General features: G+C 25.8%; 1 protein-coding gene across 4 annotated transcripts in view; it reads right to left on the minus strand.

Annotated features, from left to right (window-relative positions):
* LOC123266789 overlaps positions 1–26,758 on the minus strand; it is a 67,728-nt gene that overhangs the window by 14,137 nt on the left and 26,833 nt on the right. For all 4 annotated transcript variants that reach the window (XM_044731190.1, XM_044731192.1, XM_044731191.1 and 1 more), the window contains exon 3: positions 4,042–4,099. In XM_044731190.1, the coding sequence (XP_044587125.1) occupies positions 4,042–4,099 (58 nt within the window). The remainder of the gene's footprint in view (positions 1–4,041; positions 4,100–26,758) is intronic.

The raw sequence follows: 26,758 nt of genomic DNA on the forward strand, positions 1-26,758 counted from the left end.
TCCTTCTCTCTTACCAAAGGTATACTTAAAGTCCAATTTCAGTTCGACCACTAAACTAAAAAAAAATACTTCCCTCGAAAATACTAAATTAATCCTACAAACATTGAATATTATAAAGAATTAGACTGATTACCTACGTAGAAACAATTAAAAAAATTTGTTTTTATTGTGACTGGTGGGACAGTAATTTGTGACTGGTCGAACAAGTACTAAATGTCTACATCAAGTTGTTTATTAAAAAGACTTTTATATTATTTCAACCTTAAAAACATTATTGTTTATATATTTAACTATAAATTATTTCGGATAATTAAAAAAAACTAATTAAAAAAGACAAATAAAGGATTTAGCATGCTGACAACACGATCTTGATAAACTTAGGTGTTAATTAATAACAAACATAAACAAAATTTGTTCTTAAAACTATAATAATAAATGTGTTAGTTAATAACAAACATCAAATGAATTTGTTGTTAAAACTATTGAAACAACATTTGACCGGGATACAAGTTAGTACGGCTGAAAAGTTACTGGGAGAGAAAAATCCATTTTCTTATTGATTAAAAAAAATTTTTTTTACAAATTAGTAAAATATAAACTTTTAATAATAAATTATCATCTTGTACTACTTAATAATTTTTGTTTCCAAAGGAAAATTTTGCTTAGAATAAAAAATTCAATGTTAATCCCCGTAAGCCTCATTAAATAAAATAATAAACTCCTTGAAATGTCAAGAAAAAATAAATCTAATTGAACACGGAAATCTTCATTCATAAATCGTGGGATAAAAAAGCTAAACAAGTAAATAAATTAAATATTCTTATCAAATCAAGTCATTACGCAAATAAATATATATTTAATTCATTCAACTAGTTGTTTGCTCGGCTAAATAAATAATTACACTCTCATTTGTTTTAAGAATAACGAGAACAAATAATGGAAGTTTCTAATATAGAATAGAGAATTACAATTACAACAATTGAAGATGAAATTACAGTGCTGCGATTAGAAAAATGTGTTGGATGTGTTGTAAGTAAGGTATGTGTGACAAAAGGCTAAATAAATTTGTGCCAGGAATAATAATAAATATCTTTGATGTTTATATATCTATAGGTGATGCGTGCCGCGGCTGTATTAACCGTCTGGATGGCAATGGCCTCGTTAATACGTAACAAGACACATTAGTCACGTACTTTATGTTTAAATATGGAAGAATTTAATCGCTTTTTATTGTTAATTTCTTTTGATTTTAATTTTTTTAATATTTATTATTTAATTTTACGACTAAAAATTAATTTTTTATTGAAAATTTTTATTAAAATAATTTTTTTTTTAATTTTTCATGAATAATTTTTATTAAAATAATTTTTTTTTTTTATTTTTTATTAAGGATTCTCATTAAAAATTTTTTTTTTAATTTTTAATTAAGAATTTTCATTAAAATAATTGAAAAAAAAATTTTTTTATTGAAATTTTGGATTAAAATAATTTTTTTTTAATTTTTTATTAAGAATTTTTATGAAAAAATTTTTTTATTTAGAATTTAGAATTTTCAATAAAAAATTTTTTAAAAATTTTTAAGTAAGAACTTTTATTAAATTAATTTAAAAAAAAATTTTTATTAAGAATTTCTATTAAAATAATTTTTTTCTTAATTTTTTATTAAGAATTTTTGTTAAAATAATTTGTTTTTAATTTTTTATCAAGAAATTTTATTAAAATAATTTTTTTTTAATCTTTCATTAAAAATTTTTATTAAAATAATTGAAAAAAAAATTTTTTTATTCAACTTTTGGATTAAAATAATTGTTTTAAAATTTTTTTTCAAGAGCTTTTATTAAAATAATTAAAAAAAAATTTTTAAATTTATTAATTAAAAACTTTAATTTGAAGAATATTAATTGAATTAATTTACAGGTCCGTAAAATTAGTTGTGAGTTAATTAATAAATTAATTAACAAAAACAAAAAAAAAAAAAACAATGAATTAATGTTAATAAAAAAAAATAAATATTAAATGGAATTATCGGAGAGCGTTTAATCCCAATTATATTAAATTCACGCTCGAGAATATATACAGGCTGGTGGAAGTGGATTTTGAAATAAAATAATAAGCCAACTTTTCAATTGTCCCAATGAAACTCAATCTTATGAACACACAATAAATTGTGATTTACTTTTTTTCATTTAATCGCCAATTATAAATTATGAGAGAATTTACCTTCATTAACTTTCATTGTCGAGATCATATACAATTATTAAATTTTATTATTTTTCTTAATTGAGAATATTGTAACAATTCGTTGGAATTTGATACTTTTGATTTTATTTTTAGCTGTGCAGAAGAATAAAAGTTTCAAGCTTTGATTTTTTAATTATAAATCTTAAATTATTGATAACTTTTAATCTATTGCTCCAAAAAACTTCTTTTTGAGCTTGGAAGTTTCCTCAAACCTTCCTCTACAATTTCCAATAAAAATTTTTCAAAATATCTTCACCACTTGTCCAAAAAAAAAGTTATTTAATGTTGCTCAAAATTTGACAATTTTTAAAAATTCAATTTCTTCATTATTAATCTTAAATTTTTGATAACTTTTGATCTATTACTTCTGAAAACTTCTTTCTAGGCTTCCTCAAACCTTTCTCTACAATCCTCGACCAAAAATTTTCAAAATATCTTCACCAGTTCTTCCAAAAAAGTCTTTTGAAATCTTAAAAATCTAAATTATGATCAAAAATTGACTTTTTTCATTATGACTCTTAAAATCATCATAATTTTTGATCTAATGCTTCTGAAACCTTCTTTTTCGGCTTTAAAGTTTCCTCAACTCTTCCTCTACAAATTCCCTCCAAAAATTTCCAAAATATCTCCACCAATTCCTCAAAAAAATCCATTTAAAATCTTCCAATAGCAAATAATGATCAAAAAATCCAATTTCTTCATTATTAATCTTAAAATTATCATAACTTTTGAACTATTGCTTTTAAATACAGATTTTTCGGCTTAAAAGTTTCCTCAAACCTTCTTCTACAAATTTCCTCTAAAAGTTTCCAAATTATCTTCACCAATTCCTCAAAAAAATCCATTAAAAATTTTTCAAAAATTAATAATGATAAAAATTTGATTTTTTCATTATGAATCTTAAATTTTTGATAACTTTTGATCTATTGCTTCTAAAACCTTCTTTTTGGGCTGTAAAGTTTCCTCAACTCTTCCTCTACAAACGTCTACTAAAAATTTTCAAAATATCACCACCAATTCCTCAAAAAAATCCATTTAAAATCTTCCAATAGCAAATAATGATCAAAAAATCCAATTTCTTCATTATTAATCTTAAAATTATCATAACTTTTGAACTATTGCTTTTAAATACAGATTTTTCGGCTTAAAAGTTTCCTCAAACCTTCCTCTACAAATTTCCTCCAAAAGTTTCCAAATTATCTCCACCAATTCCTCAAAAAAGTCCATTTAAAATTTTTCAAAAATTAATAATGATACAAATTTGATTTCCTCATTATGAATGTTAAATTTTTGATAACTTTTGATCTAAAACTCCTAAAACCTTCTTTTCGGACTCAAAAGTTTCCTCAATTCTTCTTCCACGACCCCTTTTCAAAAATTTTTAAAATATCTTCACCAATTCTTCCAAAAAACTCTTTTGAAATCTCAAAAATCTTAATAATTATCAAAAATTGGCTTTTTTATTGCAAATCTTCAAACTATCATAACTTTTGATCCAATGATCCTAAAACCTTCTTTTTGGGCTTTAAAGTTTCCTCAACTCTTTCTTTACAAATTCCTTCCAAAAATTTCCAAAAAACTTCCACCAATTTCTCCAAAAAAACCTTTTCAAAATCTACCAAAATCCACTGATCAAAAATTCAATTTCTCCATTATCAATCTTAAAATCATCATAACTTTTGATCCAATTATCCTAAAACCTTCTTTTTGGGCTTAAAAGTTTCCTCAATTCTTTCTCTACAACCTTCATTCAAAAATTTTCCAAATCCTCCTTGTATTCCCCAAAAACTTAGTACTCACCAGAGATTCTGACAAAGACATCCTGCTGATTTTCCTCACTGGGCGGTTCAGCGGTCACCTAAAACAACCAAAGACCCAAAAAATTAGCAAAATAACAAGCCGATGACTGATATACTGATCTTAGTTAGATAATACAGTAGATAAATAAAATAACTTGGCAGAAAACGATCGGACGGGTGCCAATCGCAAATAGGCCGTGCCGAATTAAGATTCGTTTGTTGTTTGTTGCTTAGACTGTCTTGTTGTCTTGTCTTCCTAGTCTTGCACTTAGCGAGTGATATAATGAAGTTTAATTATTGAATTATCAAAATAGCCTCGGATTACAAAGGAATGTTTAATATAATTATTATTATTATTGTGTCAAGGATAAGGATACAGTATTAATTATGTATAAAGGCATGCATCTGATGTTCGTGATCTAATCGAGAAATATATATAATGTATAGGCACTCCAGAGATTGACGTTAATTTCCGCAAGCTGTGAGCTTCTATAGCCGATTTTTAATTATAATTATAATTATAATTATAATTATAATAAATAGTTCTCTTAAATGGAACAAAATGGAGCTTAGTTGCTTTTTTATTTACAATTCACAATTAGTCTAATTGCTCCGCTGTTTCGCTACACCTCGAGTGTGTACTGTAGTGTATTTTTAATTATTCTTCAAGCTAAATTATAATTAGTGACCTTTTTCACGCCTCCATTATTTATAAGAAAGCGCTGAGATATTTAGAGTTATTCACTATTTCTATTTCTTGTAATTAATTTATACTTTTTTTCTGTTTCTGACAAAGTAATTGTAATTTACGATTACATCTGGTTCTTGTTAAACGGGCGTTTAATATTGTTTAAGATTTTAAACTGTTGTTTGGACAGTTTAAAAAATAAATTCATTTGTAAGAAAAAGAATTTTGTTAAAATGATCAAAAATTAGATTTTTTCAGTTTTTATCTTAAAATTATCATAACTTTTGAACTATTGTTTTTAAATACAGATTTTTGGGCTTGAAAGTTTCCTCAAACCTTCCTCTACTAATTTCTAACGAAAATTTTCAAAATATCTTCACCAGTTTTTCCAAAAAACTTTTTAAAATTTTTGAAGATATTAAAATGATCAAAAATTTTTTTTCTTGGGTATTAATCTTAAAATTGTCATAATTTTTGATCTATTGCTTTTAAATACAGATTTTTGGGCTGAAAAGTTTCCTCAAACCTTCTTCTACAAATTTTTAGCAAAAATTTCCAAAATATCTTCACCAATTCTTCAAAAAAATCCATTCAAAATCTTCCAAAAGCAAATAATGAGCGAAAAATTCAATTTCTTTATTATAAATCTTAAATTTTTGAGAACTTCTGATCTATAGATCCTAAAAATAAATTTTTAGGCTTAAAAGTTTCCTCGAATTCTCCTCTAAAAACTCCTTACCAAAATTTTTGAAATATCTTTACCAGTTTCTCAAAAAAATCCATTTAAAGTCTTAAAGATGTCAATAATGACGAAAAATTGGCTTTTTTTCATTCTAAATCTTTAAATCATCGTAACTTTTGATCTATTGCTCCTAAAAATTTCTTTTTGGACTTAAAATTTTCTTCAAACCTTCTTCTACAATTTCCATATAAAAATTTCCAAAATATCTCCACCATTTCCTCAAAAAAATCCATTCTAAATCTTCCAAAAGCCAATAATGATCAAAAATTCAATTTCTTCATTATAAATCTTAAAATTATCATAATTTTTGATCCAATGATCCTAAAACCTTTTTTTTGGGCTTTAAAGTTTCCTCAATTCTTCTTCTACAAATTTCCTCCAAAAATTTCCAAAATATCTCCACCAATTCCTCAAAAAATAGCCCTTTAAAAAATTATTAATGCCCAAAAATTGTTTATTTTCTTCAAAAATCTTAAAATTCCACTAAATTTTGATTTTAAGCTTACAAAAATTTTATTTTCCTCTATATTTATTAGTAGTTATTCAAAAATATCTCCCTAGCTCTCTCAAAAGCCGCTAATTAATTTATAAACTTCTAAAGATTCCAAAGCAATAGAAATTCCATTAAAAAAATCTCAATTTAAAATAAAAGAATAAAAAGACTAAAAACAAAGCAATTAAAAGTCGTAAAAAAAGAAACGAAATCAAAAAGCATGAAACAAAGTTCAGTAGGACAAACTGATTTATCGTAAAGTTTTACTGTACATTATAATTGGCACTTGAGAGCGAGCTAAGTTCTCCTCTTCTCCATTCTATTCTATCGAGCGAGCTAAAATAAAGAGTTGAGTTGAGTTGATATTGAATAAAAAAATAAATTAAACAATTTCATTGAAAGCGGACAATAGTTTGATCGTTTCTCATTGGAGCTTTTGTGTGTTATCAGTTCTGATTGCCCGGCATTAAATACAAAAAAATATTAACAAGATAATTGATAGGCCAAAACGGAAAATGTTGTACCGGAACTTTGGCTAATAATAATAACATAAGATACATATCTATTGTATATATTTATTTGTATACATATAAATATAAATCGCTGTTTATTATTCATGTATTTAATACTATATTTAGCATTTAATTGATGTCGATAAATTATTCTATAAGCCTTTTTATCGGTTTTGAATAACAAATTAATACTAACTGTCTCTATGGTAATTTTAAATAGTTTTTTTTTTTTTTTTTTTTTTTTAAATTTATTCTTTTGATATTTCGAGCTATTTACGTTGGTACGATCCGAGTTGATCAAGAAACTAGATAGAGTTTTATAAAAATAGATTTGTTGTTGTCAAGGTAAGCCAGTTTTGTATTTTTGGAAATTAGAGCTTTCGAAGTTTGAAAAACTTTTTTTTTTCTAGGGCTGAAGCTAGGCTTTTTTTTTTTAGATTTGCTTTCGTAATTGTGGTGAGAGATGTGGATAAAATTTTCAGAGGGAGAGATTATTTTTAGGAGCGATAGAGTAAAAATTAGGGGAATTTTAAGATTTATTAAGATGAAATTGAATTTTTGGCATTATTTGGTTTTTGGAAGATTTTGAATGGGTTTTTTTGGGGAATTGGTGGAGATAATTTGGAAATTTTCGGAGAAAATTTGTAAAGAAAGTGTTGAGGAAACTTTAATGTCCAAAAAGAAGGTTTTAGGAGCATTGGATCAAAAGTTATGATGATTTTAAGATTTATAATGAAAAAAATGAATTTTCGATCATTGGATTTTGGAAGATTTTGAATGGGTTTTTTTTGAGGATTTGGGGGAAGTTTTTTGGAAATTTTTTCAGGGAATTTGTAGAGGAAAAGTTGAGAAAACTTTAAAGCTCAAAAAGAAGGTTTTAGGATCATTGGATCAAAATTTATGTTAATTTTAAGATTTATAATGAAGAAATTGAATTTTTGAGCATTATTGGCTTTTGGAAGATTTTGAATGGGTTTTTTTGAGGAATTGGTGGAGATATTTTGGAAATTTTTGAAATAGGTTTGTAGATGAGAGTTTTAGGAAACTTTTAAGCCCAAAAAGAAGTTTTTTGGAGTAATAGATCAAAAGTTATGATAATTTTAAAATTAATAATGAAGAAATTGAATTTTTGAACATTGTGAAATTTTGAGCAACTTTGAATATTTTTTTTGCTGCCAAGTGGTGAGGATATTTTGGAAATTTTAGTATGGAAATTGTAGAGGAAGGTTTGAAGAAAATTTTAAGCCCAAAAAAAAATTTTTAGGAGCATGAGATCAAAAGTTATGATGATTTGAAGATTTAGAATGAAAAAAATTCAATTTTTGATCATTATTGACATTTTTAAGACTTTAAACGGATTTTTTTGAGAAACTGGTAGAGATACTTCAAAAATGTTGGTAAGGAGTTTGTAGAGGAAAGTTTGAGGAAACTTTTAAGCCCAAAAAGAAATTTTTGGGAGCAATAGATCAAAAGTTATCAACAATTTATGATTTATAATAAAGAAATCGTATATTTGATCATTATTAATTGTTTTTTTAATTTCAAAGAGTTTTTTGAAGGAGCTGGTGAAGGTATGTTGGAAATTTTGGTAAGGATTTTGAAGAATAAGGTTTCAGGAAACTTTTAAGCCAAAAAAAAAGTTTTTATGAGTAATAGTTCAAAAGTTATCGAAGATTTATCATGAAGAAATGATGATTTTGATCATTTTAGTTTATAAGGAGGAAATTCGAGAATAATTGAGAAACAAACAAACAGAAATAAACATTTTATAATACAAGCAAGGATCGTCCTTTGAGAATGTTATTCAACATGTAACATCGGGAGTGAATGAATGCAATCGAGTATAAACGTACATCCGGTAACAAGAGTAACCCGAGTAATGTTAATTTGTGCTCTCTGGGTCTCTATTACGGCGCTCACTTGCACCGAGAGTATTTCTATTGTTTACAGCCCTGTAATCAACTTCAATCATCGTGAATAAAAACTTAGAGACGTTAAATAAAATATTTAACTTTGAATAATTATAATGAGGTCTTAATTATTAATGAATTTATCTTAATCAGAGTACTATCGAATTGTCATGTGACAAAGTAGGTTAGACCAATCTATCGATATATAATAATAGACACTTAACCTATTTAACTTACGAGTGCCGGTTTCTCTCGTCTTCAATTTTCAACCCTCGTTTTTTAATTTTAACTTTTTTTTCTTATACTTTTATTGGAACCTCTCAGTGCTTATCGATTTATAATTTCATTTCCTACTAGTTTTATAATTATTCATTTTTACTTCATATTTTTTTTTCTTTTTCAATTATACTCGACTTTATTTTTTTTTATCTGGTCCGAATTACTCTACAAAACTTAATGAGGCCCTTCAAAGAAATTTCTTTAAATTTTTATAAAAAGAAATAATGATCGAAAATTGGCTTTTTTTATTGTGAATCTCTAATTATCGATAACTTTTGATTTATTGTCTCTAAAAATATATTTTTGGGCTTTAAAAATTCCTCAAACTCTCCTCTACAAACTCCTTACCTAAATTTCCAAAATATCTTCACCAGTTCCTCAAAAAAATTCATTTAAAATTTTTCAAAAATTAATTATTGTAAAAAATTAAATTTCTTCATTATGAATCTTAAAATTGATATATCTTCTGATCTATTGCTCATAAAAATTTTCTTTTGGGCTTAAAATTTTCTTCAACTCTTCCTCTACAATTTCCAATAAAAACTTTTCAAAATATCTCCACCACTTTCCGAAAAAAAAATATTTAAAGTTGCTCAAAATTTCACAAAGTTCAAAAGTCTAATTTTTTCATTATTAATCTTCAAATCTTCATAACTTTTTATCTAATGCTCTTAAAAATGTTTTTTTGGGCTTAAAATTTTTCTCAAATCTTCCTCTCCAATTTCCAATAAAAATTTTTCAAAATATCTCCACCAGTTGCCCAAAAAAAAAATATTCAAAGTTACACAAAATTCGACAATATTTAAAAATTCAATTTCTTCATTATTAATCTTAAAATCTTCATAATTTTTGATCTATTGCTCCTAAAAATTTCTTTTTGTGCTTAAAATTTTCCTCAAACCTTCTTTTACAATTTCCATACCAAAATTTCTAAAATATCCCCACCACTCATCCAAAAAAAAATATTCAAAATTGCTCAAAATTTGACAATATTCAAAAATTCAATTTCTTCATTATTAATCTCAAAACTTCTCCAAATTTTGATCCTTAAAATTAATTTCTGAAGCCAAAAAATTTCTCCAAACCTTCCCATAAAAATTGCATTGAATTACCGAGGATATTTATAAACACAAAAGCATGATATTCATACATATGATTAAATAATGTCCAACATAATGTTGCAACACAGGTGATCAATAAATTATTGATAAGATGGATTTGTATGTAATATAAAAAAAGGTTAATATTAATATGACAAGCATAGAACAAATATTTACATTACCAAGATAAAACTTTAACATTTTTTCCGTTACACATTTTAAATAAAATAGGTAATTTTATTTTAATATAAAAGCCAAGCCTTCACCGACTAATTATTTACTTAATATTTTTTCAATAATCTTTCTATTCTTCATTATTATTTTTTCCGAGTTTTATTGATGGATCGCAGACGAGTGATAGATGGATTTGCTGATAAAAGAAATAAAATTTAGCTGGCGCGAATCAACAGCCGGAGAATTATTAACGTTCGATAAAAAATTATTACTGATTTTTTTTTTAGTTATAAAAAAATATTCTAAATGTTAATATATTTTTATCTTAAATTTAAATAAAGGGAAATCAATTTCAGCATTGGAATTTTCTTTAAAAGCAAATTAAAAAGCTCTTTGCAATTTTACGTCCCAGAGCTTTCAGTGACACACACAAAACACAATCTCTTATACAATTTTCGAATTTTTCTCATCTGCGTCATCATATTGCACGCCCTCGATTCTGCATAATGTATGCCGGCACGATATTTTCAAGCAGGCCTCATTCACTGTTTTTCTCTCGAGGACAACATTTTTCTCGGTCTTTATTATTTATTGCCATCTTTTTCGACTTGCTAAACACTCTGTTTATTTTCTGCTTGTTCTTTTTTACTTTTGGGACAATATGAGGTTTTTTTTTAAGAAAATAAAAAAGATATTTTGTTAGAGATTTGTAGAGGAAGATCTGAGGAAACTTTTGAGTCCAAAAAGAAATTTTTAGAAGCATTAGATCAAAAGTTATGATAATTTTAAGATTTATAATGGAGAAATTGAATTTTTGATCATTTGCTTTTGGAAGATTTTGAATGGATTTTTGAGGAATTGGTGGAGATATTTTGGAAATTTTTGATATAGGTTTGTAGAGGAGAGTTTGAGGAAAATTTAAAGCCCAAAAGAAGTTTTAGAAGCATTAGATCAAAAGTTATGATAATTTTAAGATTTATAATGAAAAAAGCCAATTTTTTATCATTATTTATTTTTGTAAAAATTTGAAGGAGTTTTTTGGAGAACTGGTGAAGATATTTTTGGAAATTTTGGTAAGGAAATTGTAGAGGAAGAGTTGCGGAAGATTTTAAGCCCAAAAAGAAATTTTTATGAGCAATAGATCAAAAGTTATGTAAATTTTAAGATTAATAATGAAGAAATTGAATTTTTGAATTTTGTAAAATTTTGAGCAATTTTGAATATTTTTTTTTTTGCTAAATGGTGGAGATATTTTGAAAGTTTTGGTATGGGAATTATAGAGGAAAGCTTGAGAAAAATTTTAAGCCCAAAAATAAATTTTAAGTAGCAATAGATTAAAAGTTATGAAGATTTTAAGATTCATAATGAGGAAATTGAATTTTCGAAGATTGTGAAATTTTGAGTAACTTTGAATATTTTTTTTTTGGGTAAGCGATGGGGATATTTTGAAAAATTTTTATTGGAAATTGTAGAGGAAGGTTTGAAAAAAATTATAAGCCAAAAAAGAAATTTTTAAAAGCAATAGATCAACAGTTATGTTAATTTTAAGATTAATAATGAAGAAAATTGAATTTTTGAAGATTGTGAAATTTATACCAATTTTAAATATTTTTTTTTGGACAAGTGGTGGGGATATTTTGAAAAAATTTTATTGGAAATTGTAGAGGAAGGTCTGAAGAAAATTTTAAGCTCAAAAAAAAATTTTTAAGAGCAAAATATCGAAAGTTATGTTAATTTGAAGATTAATAACGAAAAAATTCAATTTTTTAACATTGTGAAATTTTGAGCAACTTTGAATATTTGTTTTGGGGCAGATGATGGGGATATTTTAAAAAATTTTTAATGGGAATTGTAGAGAAGGGTTTGAGAAAAATTTTAAGCTTAAAAAAATTTTTTTAAGATCTATAGATCGAAAGTTATCGATAATATAAGATTCATAAAGAAGAAATCAAAATTTTAATCATTATTAATTTTTGAAAGACTTTAAATGGATTTTTTTGTGAAACTTGCAAAGATATTTTAAAAATTGTGGTATGGAAATCGTAGAAGAAGAATTGAGGAAAATTTTAAGCTCAAAAAGAAATTTTTAAGAGCAATAGATCAAAAGTTATATTAATTTTGATATTTGTAATGGAAGCAGCGAATTTAATATCATTATATCGTTACAATTACAATAATAAAAATAATAACAATTGTTTGTAAAAAATAAGAGAGGAATTTATCAAAAGAAAAAAAGCAGAACAGGAAAAAGATTTTAGGTTATTATTACATTATATTGTTAAAATAAAAGTATATAAAAAAGAAAAAAGGAAAATATTAATAAAATGAGTATCGTGCGATGGAAAAAATATAAAAAGTAAAAAATAAACGAATGGAAGCATAAGATCGAGGTTGTGTTGTAGTAAAGAGTCGACCTGAATTCCAGTACGTGACCCGACGTTTCGGTGACGTCACTGGCAACCCTCATCGTCTAACTCCTCATCTACTACCACCATCACCCACTTTAAAATCTACACTCTACTCTACATTTATAATAAATATATATTCCCGAGCATATTATAAACTTTATATGTTATTTATTAATTTTCTTAAATTATTAATAAGTGTATGGGTAAGCTTTTACTCACTATTGGGGTTCTCCGGTGAAATAATTATCATTACTATAACTGTCACTTAAATTTCGCACACCTTTTTATACTTTTTAATATTTTTTTATTCAATTCAGAATCGAATTTTTAATAATTAATTTTTATCATCGCTAATCACCCTTCGCTTTTATTAGAACTTAAAATATTTTTAAAGCTCAAATTTTTTTATTTAAAATAAATTTTAAAAGTTGCCAAAAAATTAATAATGATAAAAATTATGATTTCTTCATTATGAATCTTAAATTATTGATAACTTTTGATCTATAGATCCTAAAAACTTCTTTTTATGCTTTAAAGTTTCCTCAAATCTTCTTCTACAAACTTTTATCACAAATTTTTAAAATATCTTCACCAGTTTCTCAAAAAAATCCATTTAAAATCTTAAAGATGTAAATAGTGATCAAAAATTGGCTTTTCTCATTATGAATCTTTAATTATTGATAACGTTTGATCTATAGATCGTAAAAACTTCTTTTTAGGCTTTAAAGTTTCCTTAAATCTTCATCTACAATTTTCAATAAAAATTTTTCAGAATATTTCCACCAGTTTCCCAAAAAAACCCATTTAAAAGCTAAAAATGATCAAAAATAGAATTTCTTCATTATATATCTTAAATTATTGATAACTTTTGATCTATAGATCCTAAAAACTTCTTTTTGGGCTTTAAAGTTTCCTTGCACCGTCCTCTACAATTTCTAAACAAAAATTTCCAAAATATCTTTACCAGTTTCTCAAAAAAATCCATTCAAAATTTTTCAAAAAATAACAACGATCAAAAATTGGTTTTCTTCATTATAACTCTTAAAATTATCATAACTTTTGATCTATTGCTTTCAAAAATTTCTTTTTGGGCTTTAAAGTTTCCTTAAACCTTCCTCTACAAACTTCTTACCAAAATTTCCAAAATATCTTCACTAGTTCCTCAAAAAAATCCGTTCAAAATCCTCCAAAAAATAACAATGATCAAAAATTGAATTTCTTCATTATACATCTTAAAATTATCATAACTTTTGATGTACTGCTCTTAAAAACTTTTTTTTGGGCTCAAAAGTTTCCTCAAACCTTCTTCTACTATTTTCTATTAAAAATTTTCAAAATTTCTCTACCAGTTTCCCAAAAAAATCCATTCAAAATCTTTCAAAACTTAATAATGATCAAAATTTTGATTTCTTCACTATGAATCTTAAACTTATCATAACTTTTGATCTATTGCTCTTAAAAACTTCTTTTTGGGCTCTAAAGTTTCTTCAAACCTTTCTTTACAAATTTCCTTGCAAAATTTTCAAAATATCTTCACCAGTTCCTCAAAAAAATCCATTTAAAATCTTAAACATGATCAAAAATTGCCTTTTTTTTCAATCTGAGTTTAAAAATTCAAATAAATTTTGATCTAATGCTAATTTTTGATTCCAAAATTTTCCTAATTACCTCTCTAAAAAATTTCAACCTCCAATTCCTCGAAAATAACTCTCTAAAAGCATCTCTTGCGTAGCTCATTAATTAGTAGATAAAATTAAAACCAAACAAGAGTTTAAGCTAAACCTAATCGAGTCAAAATAGATTAAACGATAATCCGATGTACCGATAGATATGTACATATGTACCTGTATCGTCTAATACATATGTACAACACCGGTGAGTATTACTCAGTACTCTGTACTTGAAATTCAAGCACAGGTATACTCCTGTGACTGACAAGCTTTCGCTAACTATCTCCCTCGGCTGTGGTTTGTCGCGCCCTCTTCCTCTTCCTGTCCCTATGCCTCTCCCTCTATATCTCCCGAGCTCGCGTTTCATATCTCACTCCAGTTATCCCATCGAGCCCTTCCATCCCGATATATAACGTAATATAATTGCACAGCTACCGTAAAATCGATCGTTACGTCAAGGACCTCTGTTTTGTGTTGGATTTTTTTAAATTATTTTATAGGACAAGCTTTTTTAAAAAAATTGATAATAATGACTAATTTTAACGTCGATGAGTCTATTTTTGATATTATTGCTGAAGGGAAAAATTAATGATGACTTTTTTTGTAGGAAATTAAATTTTATATAAAAAGGTCCTTATCCTTTTTTTTTATCTTCAATATTTGACCCAAAAATCGCACTTTAAACTTTTGAAAATTATGGACATGTCCTCAAATTTGATTTTTGAATTAAAAATTCAAATTTTGAGGACAGGAAGAGAGATAGGGTAAAATTAATATAGACTTTTTTGTAGGAAATTTAATTTTCTATAAAAAAGGTTTTCTATAACTTTTTCGTATTTTCAATATTTTAGCCAAAAATCGTACTTTAAACTTTTGAAAACTAGGGATAACTTTAATAACTTCATTTTTGAACTTTAAAGTCAAATTTTGGAGAAAGGAAGGAAGATAGGGTTAAATTGATAATAACTTTTTTGTAGGAAATTTAATTTCCTATAAAAAAGGTTTTCTGTTATTTTGTCGAATTTTCAATATTTTAGCCACAAATGGCACTTTAAACTTTTGAGAATTAAGGACTAGTCCTCAAATTTGATTTTTGAATTAAAAATTCAAATTTTGTGGAAAAGAAGAGAAATAGGACAAAATTGATAGTAACCTTATTTGTAGGAAATTAAATTTTCTATAAAAATTGACTTTTTATCTTCAAAATTGGACCCAAAAATCGCATTTTAAACTTTTAAAAATTACGGACAAGTCCTCAAACTTGATTTTTGAATTAAAAATTCAAATTTTAGCCAAGAAATGAGAGATAGGTCAAAATTAATAAGGACCTTTTTTTATAGAAAGTTAAATTTCCTATAAAAAGCTTTTTATATATAAGAATAAGAGGTATACCTTTATATTCATTTAAGAATAAGAGATATATATAAGAGGTATACCTTTTTTTTTATCTTCAAAATTGAACCAAAAAATCGCATTTAATCTTTTGAAAACTAGTGACACTTTAAAAACTCTATTTTTTAACTTTAAATTCAAATTTTGGAGAAAGGAAGAGAGATAGGATAAAATTTTTAAGGCTCTTTTTATAGGAAATTAAATTTCCTATAAGAAATGTCCTTATAATTTTTTTTATCTTCAAAATTTGACCCATAAATATGACTAAACTTTTGAAAATTACGGACAAGTCCTCAAACTTGATTTTTGAATTAAAAATTCAAATGTTGAGGGAAGGAAGAGAGATAGGGCAAAATTGATAAGGACCTTTTCTGCAGAAAATTAAATTTCCTATATAAAAAATTCATCATATTTTTTTTATCTTCAATACTTGACCCAAAAATTGCACTTTAAACTTTTGAAAACTACGGACAAGTCCTTAAACTTGATTTTTGAATTAAAAATTCAAATTTTGAGGAAAGGAAGAGAGATAAGATAAAATTGATAAGGACCTTTTGTATGGGAAATTTAATTTGTATCTTTAATTCTTGGTTGAAATTTGAAAAAAAGATCAAAAATGTCCTCTCAAGTCCAAAAAATAACTGCGAAGAAGTAAAAACTCAAAATTTTGGGTTAAATTTTGGAAATTTACAAAAATCATAAGAGACTTCTTTTATAAAAAATACATTTCCTTAATAAATAAATGAATAAAAATTTTTTAGAGGTAAAAGAATCTCAAATAAACAATAAAAACTAATTATTGACGTTATTTACCGCTAATAACCATTAATTAGTGATGTCGTTTAACAAGTACACGGTGTAAAGTATATAATTTGTCGTTATTAATTATTTTCGTCAATAAATCGATATTTTATGATACAAAATATTGATATCTCAACCTGAATATCTTTATTGTATGTTGTTATTATAACTTTAAGAGACGAATCATTTTTAAGAGAATAAATGTATGACGTAGAAGCATCAAGTGAAATAGGTCAATTTTTATCCCACTTATTTTCATTTTAAAATAATTGATAGTTCACGAAAATTTCTTCATTAAATTTACGGTGGAAAATATTAAAAATTAGCGGAGGTTGAAATCACTACCGACGATTAGTTTGTTTGAAAAAGATAAAAGGAACAGCCGAGGAATCGAGTTTCATCGATTTAATAGCGTGTTCCGTAATAGGGTGAACGACTGGCAAGTAAATTAAACGTCCCGAGTGTCCTTTATTCCTTTATTCCTCCTACTGTTGAAACTGTGATAAATGCGTTTAATTGCCTGACTAGAACAATTAGTCACTACTTAAACTTTTATTCCGTAATCCTTAACTTAATCTACATTCATCCGATTATAAATATGCTCGGTTTGTGTTTTTATTCGTTTATTACTCGCAAACTATATTAGACCTGTTGGAAAATTTTTGGTCAACATATTTCATTAAAAAATTTCTCTAATTCATTATAATTTAGTCCTAATTTATTATTAAAAGTTATTATTTTACTAATTTGTAAAGAAAATTTTTTTTAATCAATAAAAAAATCGATTTTTCTCTCCTAGTAACTTTTAAGCTGTACTAACTTGTATCCCGGTCAAATGTTGTTTCAATAGTTTTAACAACAAATTCATTTAATGTTTATTATTAACTAACATATTTATTATTATAGTTTTAAGAACAAATTTTGTTTATGTTCGTTATTAATTAACACCTAAGTTTATCAAGATCATGTCGTCAGCATGTTAAATCCTTTATTTGTCTTTTTTAATTAGTTTTTTTTAATTATCCTAAATAATTTATAGTTAAATATATAAACAATAATGTTTCTAAGGTTGAAATAATATAAAAGTCTTTTTAATGAACAACTTGATGTAGACATTTTTTACTTGTCCCACCAGTCACAATAAAAACAAATTTTTTTAATTGTTTCTACGTAGGTAATCAGTCTAATTCTTTATAATATTCAATGTTTGTAGGGTTAATTTAATATTTTCGAGGGAAGTATTTTTTTTTAGTTTAGTGGTCGGACTGAAATTGGACTTTGAGTATACCTTTGGTAAGAGAGAAAGATTTTTCTTAGTCCCACCAGTTACACTCAGTCAAATTATAATTACGAGAAACTTAAAAAGTAATGGAGGTTTTTGACAAAGGGATGTTGTTAATTAGTTATTCTTTTATATTATTAGATAAATTTTACTATAGGGGCATTCCATGCAAAATGGGAAAATGACTAAAATTTTAAAATTTCTCTAATTTAGTCCTAATTTATTATTAAAAGTTTATATTTTACTAATTTGTAAAGAAAATTTTTTTTAATCAATAAGAAAATGGATTTTTCTCTCCTAGTAACTTTTAAGCCGTACTAACTTGTATCCCGGTCAAATGTTGTTTCAATAGTTTTAATAACAAATTCATTTAATGTTTATTATTAACTAACATATTTATTATTATAGTTTTAAGAACAAATTTTGTTTATGTTCGTTATTAATTAACACCTAAGTTTATCAAGATCATGTTGTCAGCATGCTAAATCCTTTATTTGTCTTTTTTAATTAGTTTTTTTTTTAATATTCTAAATAATTTATAGTTAAATATATAAACAATAATGTTTCTAAGGTTGAAATAATATAAAAGTCTTTTTAATAAACAACTTGATGTAGACATTTTGTACTTGTCCCACCAGTCACAATAAAAACAAATTTTTTTTTAATTGTTTTTACGTAGGTAATCAGTCTAATTCTTCATAATATTCAATGTTTGTAGGATTAATTTAATATTTTCGAGGGAAGTATTTTTTTTCAGTTTAGTGGTCGGACTGAAATTGGACTTTGAGTATACCTTTGGTAAGAGAGAAGGATTTGTTCTTAGTCCCACCAGTCACACTCAGTCAAATTATAATTACGAGAAACTTAAAAAGTAATGGAGGTTTTTGACAAAGGGATGTTGTTAATTAGTTATTCTTCTACATTATAAGGTAAATTTTACTACAGTATAAATTTGAGTCACATAATTATAGCTTATAATTGATGGAATTCCAGAGTCAAATGTCCCACCAGTCACTATGGAATGTCCCATCAATAAATTAAAAACTGATTTATTTATCAAAGTTTTGAATCTCACAATTTCAATTTAAAATTTTGGGCCAAGTATTAAAGATACAAAGAAAATATAAGAAACCTTTTTTTATAGAAAATTAAATTTCTTATAAAAAAGGTCCTGATCAATTTTGCCTTATCTCTAATTTTTTGGCCAAAATTTCAATTTAAAGTTCAAAAAGTTTGGAAAATCCAAAAGTCCACGACTCATAATGCTCATTTAATTATGAAATATAAAAAAAAAAAAAAAAAAAAAAAAAAACTTAAGTCGTTCAAAATTAATTGCCGAAAAAACAGCTGTAGTAGGTAGGCACTGCACAAGCGCCCCTGGTGGAATAAAATGTACATAATATCTATAGATATAGATATATCACCATCCATGTTAATTTTACATGGATATATAGATATACAGTCTTGTATTTTTCGTTTTTTATTAATTGTAATTAAACGACACTGAATTAATTAACCATTCGCATTCAGTGGCCTACAATCGTCGATTAGAATTAAAAAAAAAAAATTTAACTCAAATAATTGATTTTTTCACAAGTTACAGTGTATCCGGGATTTCATACATGACGGACAGGAAAATTTTTTGACCTATTTTGATGTTTTTTTCCGTTTCTATTGCAGTAAATCAATTTTTAGAAAGTATGGAATTAATCTCCATTAAATTATCTCGACAATAGTATGCAAAATATCTTGATTCCGTGAACTAACAAGGCTATAATACTAAAAATAGTTGCTAAAATGAGGCGAAAAAAATTTTTCGATTGTAAAGCACTCTCTGATGCTTCGCATCATGAGTCGTGCAAAATTAAGTTATTGAAGTTATCCCTACACAGGAAGAAAAATTTGTTGACTGGAGAGCAAAATTCTTGGCTCAAGAAAATTTGTAGGGTGCCTGAAGGAAGACCGAAGTTGTGTTGGCTGAAGTTAAAATTTTTCTTTAAATTCTATTCTTGGTGGTAATTTTTTCTTAATTCAGATCATAAATACTTGATGCAAAATTTTTATATTTGATCAAGATTTTTAGATACTTTAGGGAAGCAGCGCCACCTACTTCAGCTGAGAAAAAAATTTTCTCACCTTGAGAAAATTTTTCTCGAGAATATTTGATACCCTTTTTATATTATTTTACCGTGCAATTATACATATTGAATGAAAAAAAATGATGAAATATTATTTGATCTTGCCATTTGACATTTTGATCAATAAAAATATTAACGAAAATTTACTTCTATTTTTATATTTAATTTTTTGGAGCAAGAGAGAAATTTTCTCTAGACAAGAAAATTAACTTCTATCAAGAACTAAATTTTTTGGAGCTTCGAGGCTGAATTTTCTTAAAACAACAAGATTTTATTGACTTAACAGCCGAGACCAGTGATTGCAGTTTCAATCGGCTTAGCGAAACGAATGGAAATTTTGAAAAAACGTTTTTAAAGATAATAGATAATTTAATAAACTATTTCACCACAAAGCATTTTTTTCAAAAATTTCATTCGTTTCGTGAAACCAATCGAAACTGCAATTGCTCTGCTGTTGGAAGTGCGACAGAGATAGTTCCGTTGAGCTCCGTGAGAGCAAAGCGAGAAAAAGATGGTCTCGCCTGTTAAATAAATTTTCTTGGATCAAGATACGTATTTCTTAAAGCAAGAGAATTAATTTTGTTGGAATAAGTGAAATTTCTTGTCAAAAAAAATTTTTTTTTCGCTCAAGAAAATAATTAGGAAGAAAAATATTTTCTAGGCTCAAGTGAACCTTTTTTTCTGTGTATATTTGACTTTTTGTTCAAATTTTGATCTTTTTTAAAGAGCACTAAATTTTCTACAAAAAAGTTCTCTTACAATTTTTCCGAATCTTCAATTTTAAACCTTAAATCAGCGATTTAAATTCTTAAGCTAAAAAAAAGTGTCTAATTATCAATTCTAATCTTTTGTAATTACGCGACTAATCACCAGTTACCGTGTAAAGTGTAACTTTAACACGATTGGGTCGAATATTTCCTATCACACGTCGACGAGTATATACATGAGGCAAAAAATTGTTTACCACAAGTTGTTCTATAAATACATCCGATTGTTGTAATTATTAATAAGATACACGCGATCGGAAGTCTATTATTGCCCTCTGAAACAGTTACGGCCTCTACGACTTATCTACAGCTCTTTTTTTAATGGAAATATTCGTATTTTGCGTGAAGGTTCCTGAGAAATAACTGACCTAAGATTTTTCTATTTCGCATTCTAATAATAACTTCAAACGCTTATTTGGGGGTGCAAAATTCATCTCAGGGACTCGGGGTATTTTTTTACGGAATCTATGGACTTTTTTCAAGGGGAAATATATCAAATTTTTTTTCTAGCACCACAAATTCCCAAGTTATGAATGTTTAAAAATGTTACAGAAGAAATAGTATTTATTGATTTTATATTTATTATAATTATTATTATTGTAAGATAGCTTAATTAATTAACGTTTAATTAAACGACGTGATAACTATTTGACACGATTTATTTAATCGACACATCGATAGTTGTTAAAAAAAGTTATACGCAGCTAAACACGAAAAAAACACAAGTAAAAATAAAATACTTGTCTCGCAATGATGCAGCCTGAAGGTCAAGACAACTTTAATAAGTCGTATCCACTCTAAGACTAACAAGTTTCGATATAATACCTTTATTTCAATTTTACATAGTTCATACTTTGTATATTTTGTAAATAACATATTTATTTTTTGTTATTTCTTACGTAAAAAAAATATAAGGCACTGTTCTTGTAATTTTAAACTCGAATTTTAGATGAACTATTGAGGATACGGAAAAATTGTAGTAGTCCTTTTTTTTTTTTTAGGAAATTTGATGACCTTAAAAAAAGGTCTTGAATATCTTCTCTAGGGGCATTGATGGAATTCTATCAATTATATATAATTATGTGACTCAAATTTATACTATAGTAAAATTTATCTTATAATACAGAAAAATAACTAATTAACAACATCTCTTTGTCAAAAACCTTCATTACTTTTTAAGTTTCTCGTAATTATAATTTGACTGAGTGTGACTGGTGGGACTAAGAACAAATCCTTCTCTCTTACCAAAGGTATACTCAAAGTCCAATTTCAGTTCGACCACTAAACTAAAAAAAAATACTTCCCTCGAAAATACAAAATTAATCCTACAAACATTGAATATTATGAAGAATTAGACTGATTACCTACGTAGAAACAATTAAAAAAATTTGTTTTTATTGTGACTGGTGGGACAAGTACTAAATGTCTACATCAAGTTGTTTATTAAAAAGACTTTTATATTATTTCAACCTTAGAAACATTATTGTTTATATATTTAACTATAAACTATTTAGAATAATTAAAAAAGACGAATAAAGGATTTAGCATGCTGACAACACGATCTTGATAAACTTAGGTGTTGATTAATAACGAACATAAACAAAATTTGTTCTTAAAACTATAATAATAAATGTGTTAGTTAATAACAAACATTAAATGAATTTGTTGTTAAAACTATTAAAACAACATTTTACCGGGATACAAGTTAGTACGGCTGAAAAATTACTAAGAGAGAAAAATCCATTTTCTTATTGATTAAAAAAAATTTTTTTTACAAATTAGTAAAATATAAACTTTTAATAATAAATTAGGACTAAATTAGAGAAATTTTAAAATTTTAGTCATTTTCCCATTTTGCATGGAATGCCCTTATAGTAAAATTTATCTAATAATATGAAAGAATAACTAATTAACAACATCCCTTTGTCAAAAACCTCTATTACTTTTTAAGTTTCTCGTAATTATAATTTGACTGAGTGTGACTGGTGGGACTAAGAACAAATCCTTCTCTCTTACCAAAGGTATACTCAAAGTCCAATTTCAGTTCGACCACTAAACTAAAAAAAAATACTTCCCTCGAAAATACTAAATTTATCCTACAAACATTGAATATTATGAAGAATTAGACTGATTACCTACGTAGAAACAATTAAAAAAATTTGTTTTTATTGTGACTGGTGGGACAAGTACTAAATGTCTACATCAAGTTGTTTATTAAAAAGACTTTTATATTATTTCAACCTTAGAAACATTATTGTTTATATATTTAACTATAAATTATTTAGAATATTAAAAAAAAAACTAATTAAAAAAGACAAATAAAGGATTTAGCATGCTGACAACACGATCTTGATAAACTTAGGTGTTAATTAATAACGAAAATAAATAAAATTTGTTCTTAAACCTATAATAATAAATGTATTAGTTAATAACAAACATTAAATGAATTTGTTGTTGAAACTAGTAAAACAACATTTGACCGGGATACAAGTTAGTACGGCTGAAAAGTTACTAGGAGAGAAAAATCCATTTTCTTATTGATTAAAAAAAATTTTCTTTACAAATTAGTAAAATGTAGATTTTTAATAATAAATTAGGACTAAATTAAAATGAATTCTGGGTTTTTTTAGAAAATTAAATTAATTCGAAGAAAGGTCCTTATTAATTTCTCCCTATCTCCAACCCTTTAGTTGTAATAATTATTTTTTCCTAAAAACTGACCTAGGAATACACAGAAAAAAAAGTTCACTTGAGCCAAGAAAATATTTTTCTTGCTAATTATTTTCTTGAGCGAAAAAAAAATTTTTTTTTGACAAGAAATTTCACTTATTCCAACAAAATAAATTCTCTTGCTTTAAGAAATACGTATCTTGATCCAAAAAAATTTATTTAAATCACGAAAATCTAGTTGTTTTAAGAAATATCAAGCTCCAAAAAATTTAGTTCTTGATAGAAGTTAATTTTCTTGTCTTGAGAAAATTTCTCTCTTGCTCCAAAAAATTAAATATAAAGATAGAAGTTAATTTTCATTAATATTTTTATTGATTAACATGTCAAATGGCAAGATCAAATAATATTTCATCATTTTTTTTTCATTCAATATGTATAATTGCACGGTAAAATCCCATAATAAAATTGAGATGAAATGTATGTAAAAAACCAATCTATTCGTGATGTGATTGGTCGAAAATAATTACTCATTCTGATTGGTTGAAAGTGAATATAATATACATAAACGACACACAAATATATCATGACAATAAATATGAGGCGCGCGCTTGCGCGCGTAAATTAAATTCTAGTAATATAAAAAGGGTATCAAATATTCTCGAAAAAAATTTTCTCAAGGTGAGAAAATTTTTTTCCTTAGCTGAAGTAGGTGGCGCTGCTTCTCTAAAGTATCTAAAAATCTTAATCAAATATAAAAATTTTGTATCAAGTATTTATGATAGAATTAAGAAAAAATGACTTGCACCAAGAATAGAATTTAAAGAAAAATTTTAACTTCAGACGAAGGAACACAACTTCGGTTTTCCTTCAGGCACCCGACAAATTTTCTTGAGCCACACGGAAAAAAGTAAACTGTAATATTCGCTCGGATTCCGGTTAATTTTTATAGTTTCAAACAGTAAAGCAGACATCGGGGTGGTAAAAATATAAATATTACAGAACTTAAGAGCATGTAATACAGTCTGTTGTCGGTAATTCAGTTTGGACTAATGATAACAAATCCCAATTGAATATATCGTATTGTTCATTTGAAACACATAAAATGCACTGAAAATTATCAGGCTGACTGTCAATACTCCCAACACTGTTCAAAAAAATTAAACTATAGTTTATTTACTATAGTAAATGAAATTTGTTGTTGATAATTAGTTTTCTATTCAAACCTAGTTGCATTTTAATAATTCTGTCTTATGAGTAATCTAAACTAAAGTAAAGATTAACCAAAAAATTAAATCAATCTCAAAGATTATATTGGTTGTAAGTTTATGAGTAATTTCTTTATAGTAAAGTTTATTTACTTGAATATATGGTGGGCCCGGAGATAAGGCAGTTTTACGCGCGAACTCTACCTATTTATTTATCATTTTTTTATTTTTTTTTTCAATGATTAAATTTAAAAATAGAAGAATCAATTTACGAAGGACTATTATTAACATACTCCTGCCAAGTTTAATGATTTTTTGTTCAAAAATTATTTGGTCAAAAAGCGTCTCAGTATTTTATCCAAAATTTGAATATTCTCTGTCCTACATGTTCTTAATGTAGAAAGTATAAAAGCCACAATTTATAATTTAATATCCAAAATAAGTGATTAGTAGCTGTCACTATAGTAAATAACGACGCTTTCATCTTAAAAAATTACAGTTTCAAACAGTAAAAATTGCCGTTTCAATATATAGTCGATATTATGAGGAGAAGGGGAACTCAGATGAAAGAGAAGGGGTTCTCACTCTGGGAGAATTTAACATTTCAAACAGTAAAAATTATACTTTTAAAATATACATCTTACCAGTCCAAGCAAGTCAATAATTACAGTTTGATTTTTAGCGTTGCGTTTAAAATTTACCATTTTACTTTGTAAATATTGACGTTGCTTGTATTAGAAATTTACTAACTTTATTTTATACTTTTTACATATCATAAGATCATTTTTTAGTTACGAAATGATAAATATCAAAGTCTGAATTCTTAATTATTATACTTAAACATTTTAGACATTTATATAGCAAATATTACTGTTTGAAATAGTATTTTCTTCCATGTAAAGAGTAAATTGTAGCGTTTAAATGGTAAATATTATAAAATGAATAGTAAAATTACGATTTTACTGTTTGAAATGGTAATTTTTAGCAGTTGATCATTACTTATTATAAATTGACTGTTATTTATTACAGTTTACTTTTTTTTGTGTAATATTCACTCGGATTCCGGTTAATTTTTATAGTTTTAAACAGTAAAGCGGACATCGGGGTGGAAAAAATATAAATATTACAGAACTTAATGTAGAAAGTATAAAAGCCACAATTTACAATTTAATATCCAAAATAAGTGATTAGTAGTTATCACTATAGTAAATAACGACGCTTTCATCTTAAAAAATTACAGTTTCAAACAGTAAAAATTGCCGTTTCAATATATAGTCGATATTATGAGGAGAAGGAGAACTCAGATGAAAGGGAAGGGGTTCTCACTCTGGGAGAATTTAACATTTCAAACAGTAAAAATTATACTTTTAAAATATACATTTTACCAGTCCAAGCAAGTCAATAATTACAGTTTGATTTTTAGCGTTGCGTTTAAAATTTACCATTTTACTTAGTAAATATTGACGTTGCTTGTATTAGAAATTTACTAACTTTATTTTATACTTTTTACATATCATAAGATCATTTTTTAGGTACGAAATGATAAATATCAAAGTCTGAATTCTTAATTATTATACTTAAACATTTTAGACATTTACATAGCGAATATTACTGTTTGAAATAGTATTTTCTTCGATGTAAAGAGTAAATTGTAGCGTTTAAATGGTAAATATTATAAAGTGAATAGTAAAATTACGATTTTACTGTTTGAAATGGTAATTTTTAGCAGTTGATCATTACTACACTGATAGAAGAATTTAGTTCTATTTAATAAGATGTAGTAACAGATACTAAATGATTTAGTAACAAACCTTTCATTACCAAACATTTAGTAATAGGTACTAAATCATTTATTAAAGCCCATTTAGTTCCACCAAATAAATATTTAGTAGTATTTAACAAATGATTTATTGCTACTCAATAAAACGTTTATTAGTATCAAAAACAATAATTTTTTAAGTTATTTTAGCGTGTAACCTAATTTAACTTAAAATAAATAAAAATAACTAAATTAAATAATTAAGAAAAAATATAAGGTATCATAAAGAAAAGAATCTTATTAAATTAAATTTTTTCGTTTGAGACATTTATAAAATTAAAAATTAAACAAATTTTTAATACATCAATAATAGAAAAATTAAAAAATGTAAACTAAACTCTACTGAGAAAAAATATAAATAGAAGATATTTATTGGGATTATGTGTGTTTTTAATTTACGTTAAAGGTTTAATAAATCTCCCAAAATCGAGCTGAATAAAATAATCTAAGTTAGTGAATAGATTATGTATCACATAAACATTGGAATTAAAGCATAGCGATTTACCGACAATACTTGCCAAAGAAATATTTAGTACCTGTTACTAAATATTATTTGGTGGAACTAAATATTTATTTCCATGTAATAAGGCTTTGTTCATATAAAGAAATCATTTATTAAGCTGTAACAAATAATATTGATGAGTACAAAATATTTGTTTCTCCCAAAT

This window comes from Cotesia glomerata, linkage group LG6, assembly GCF_020080835.1.
Source record: "Cotesia glomerata isolate CgM1 linkage group LG6, MPM_Cglom_v2.3, whole genome shotgun sequence".
Taxonomy (NCBI): domain Eukaryota; kingdom Metazoa; phylum Arthropoda; class Insecta; order Hymenoptera; family Braconidae; genus Cotesia; species Cotesia glomerata.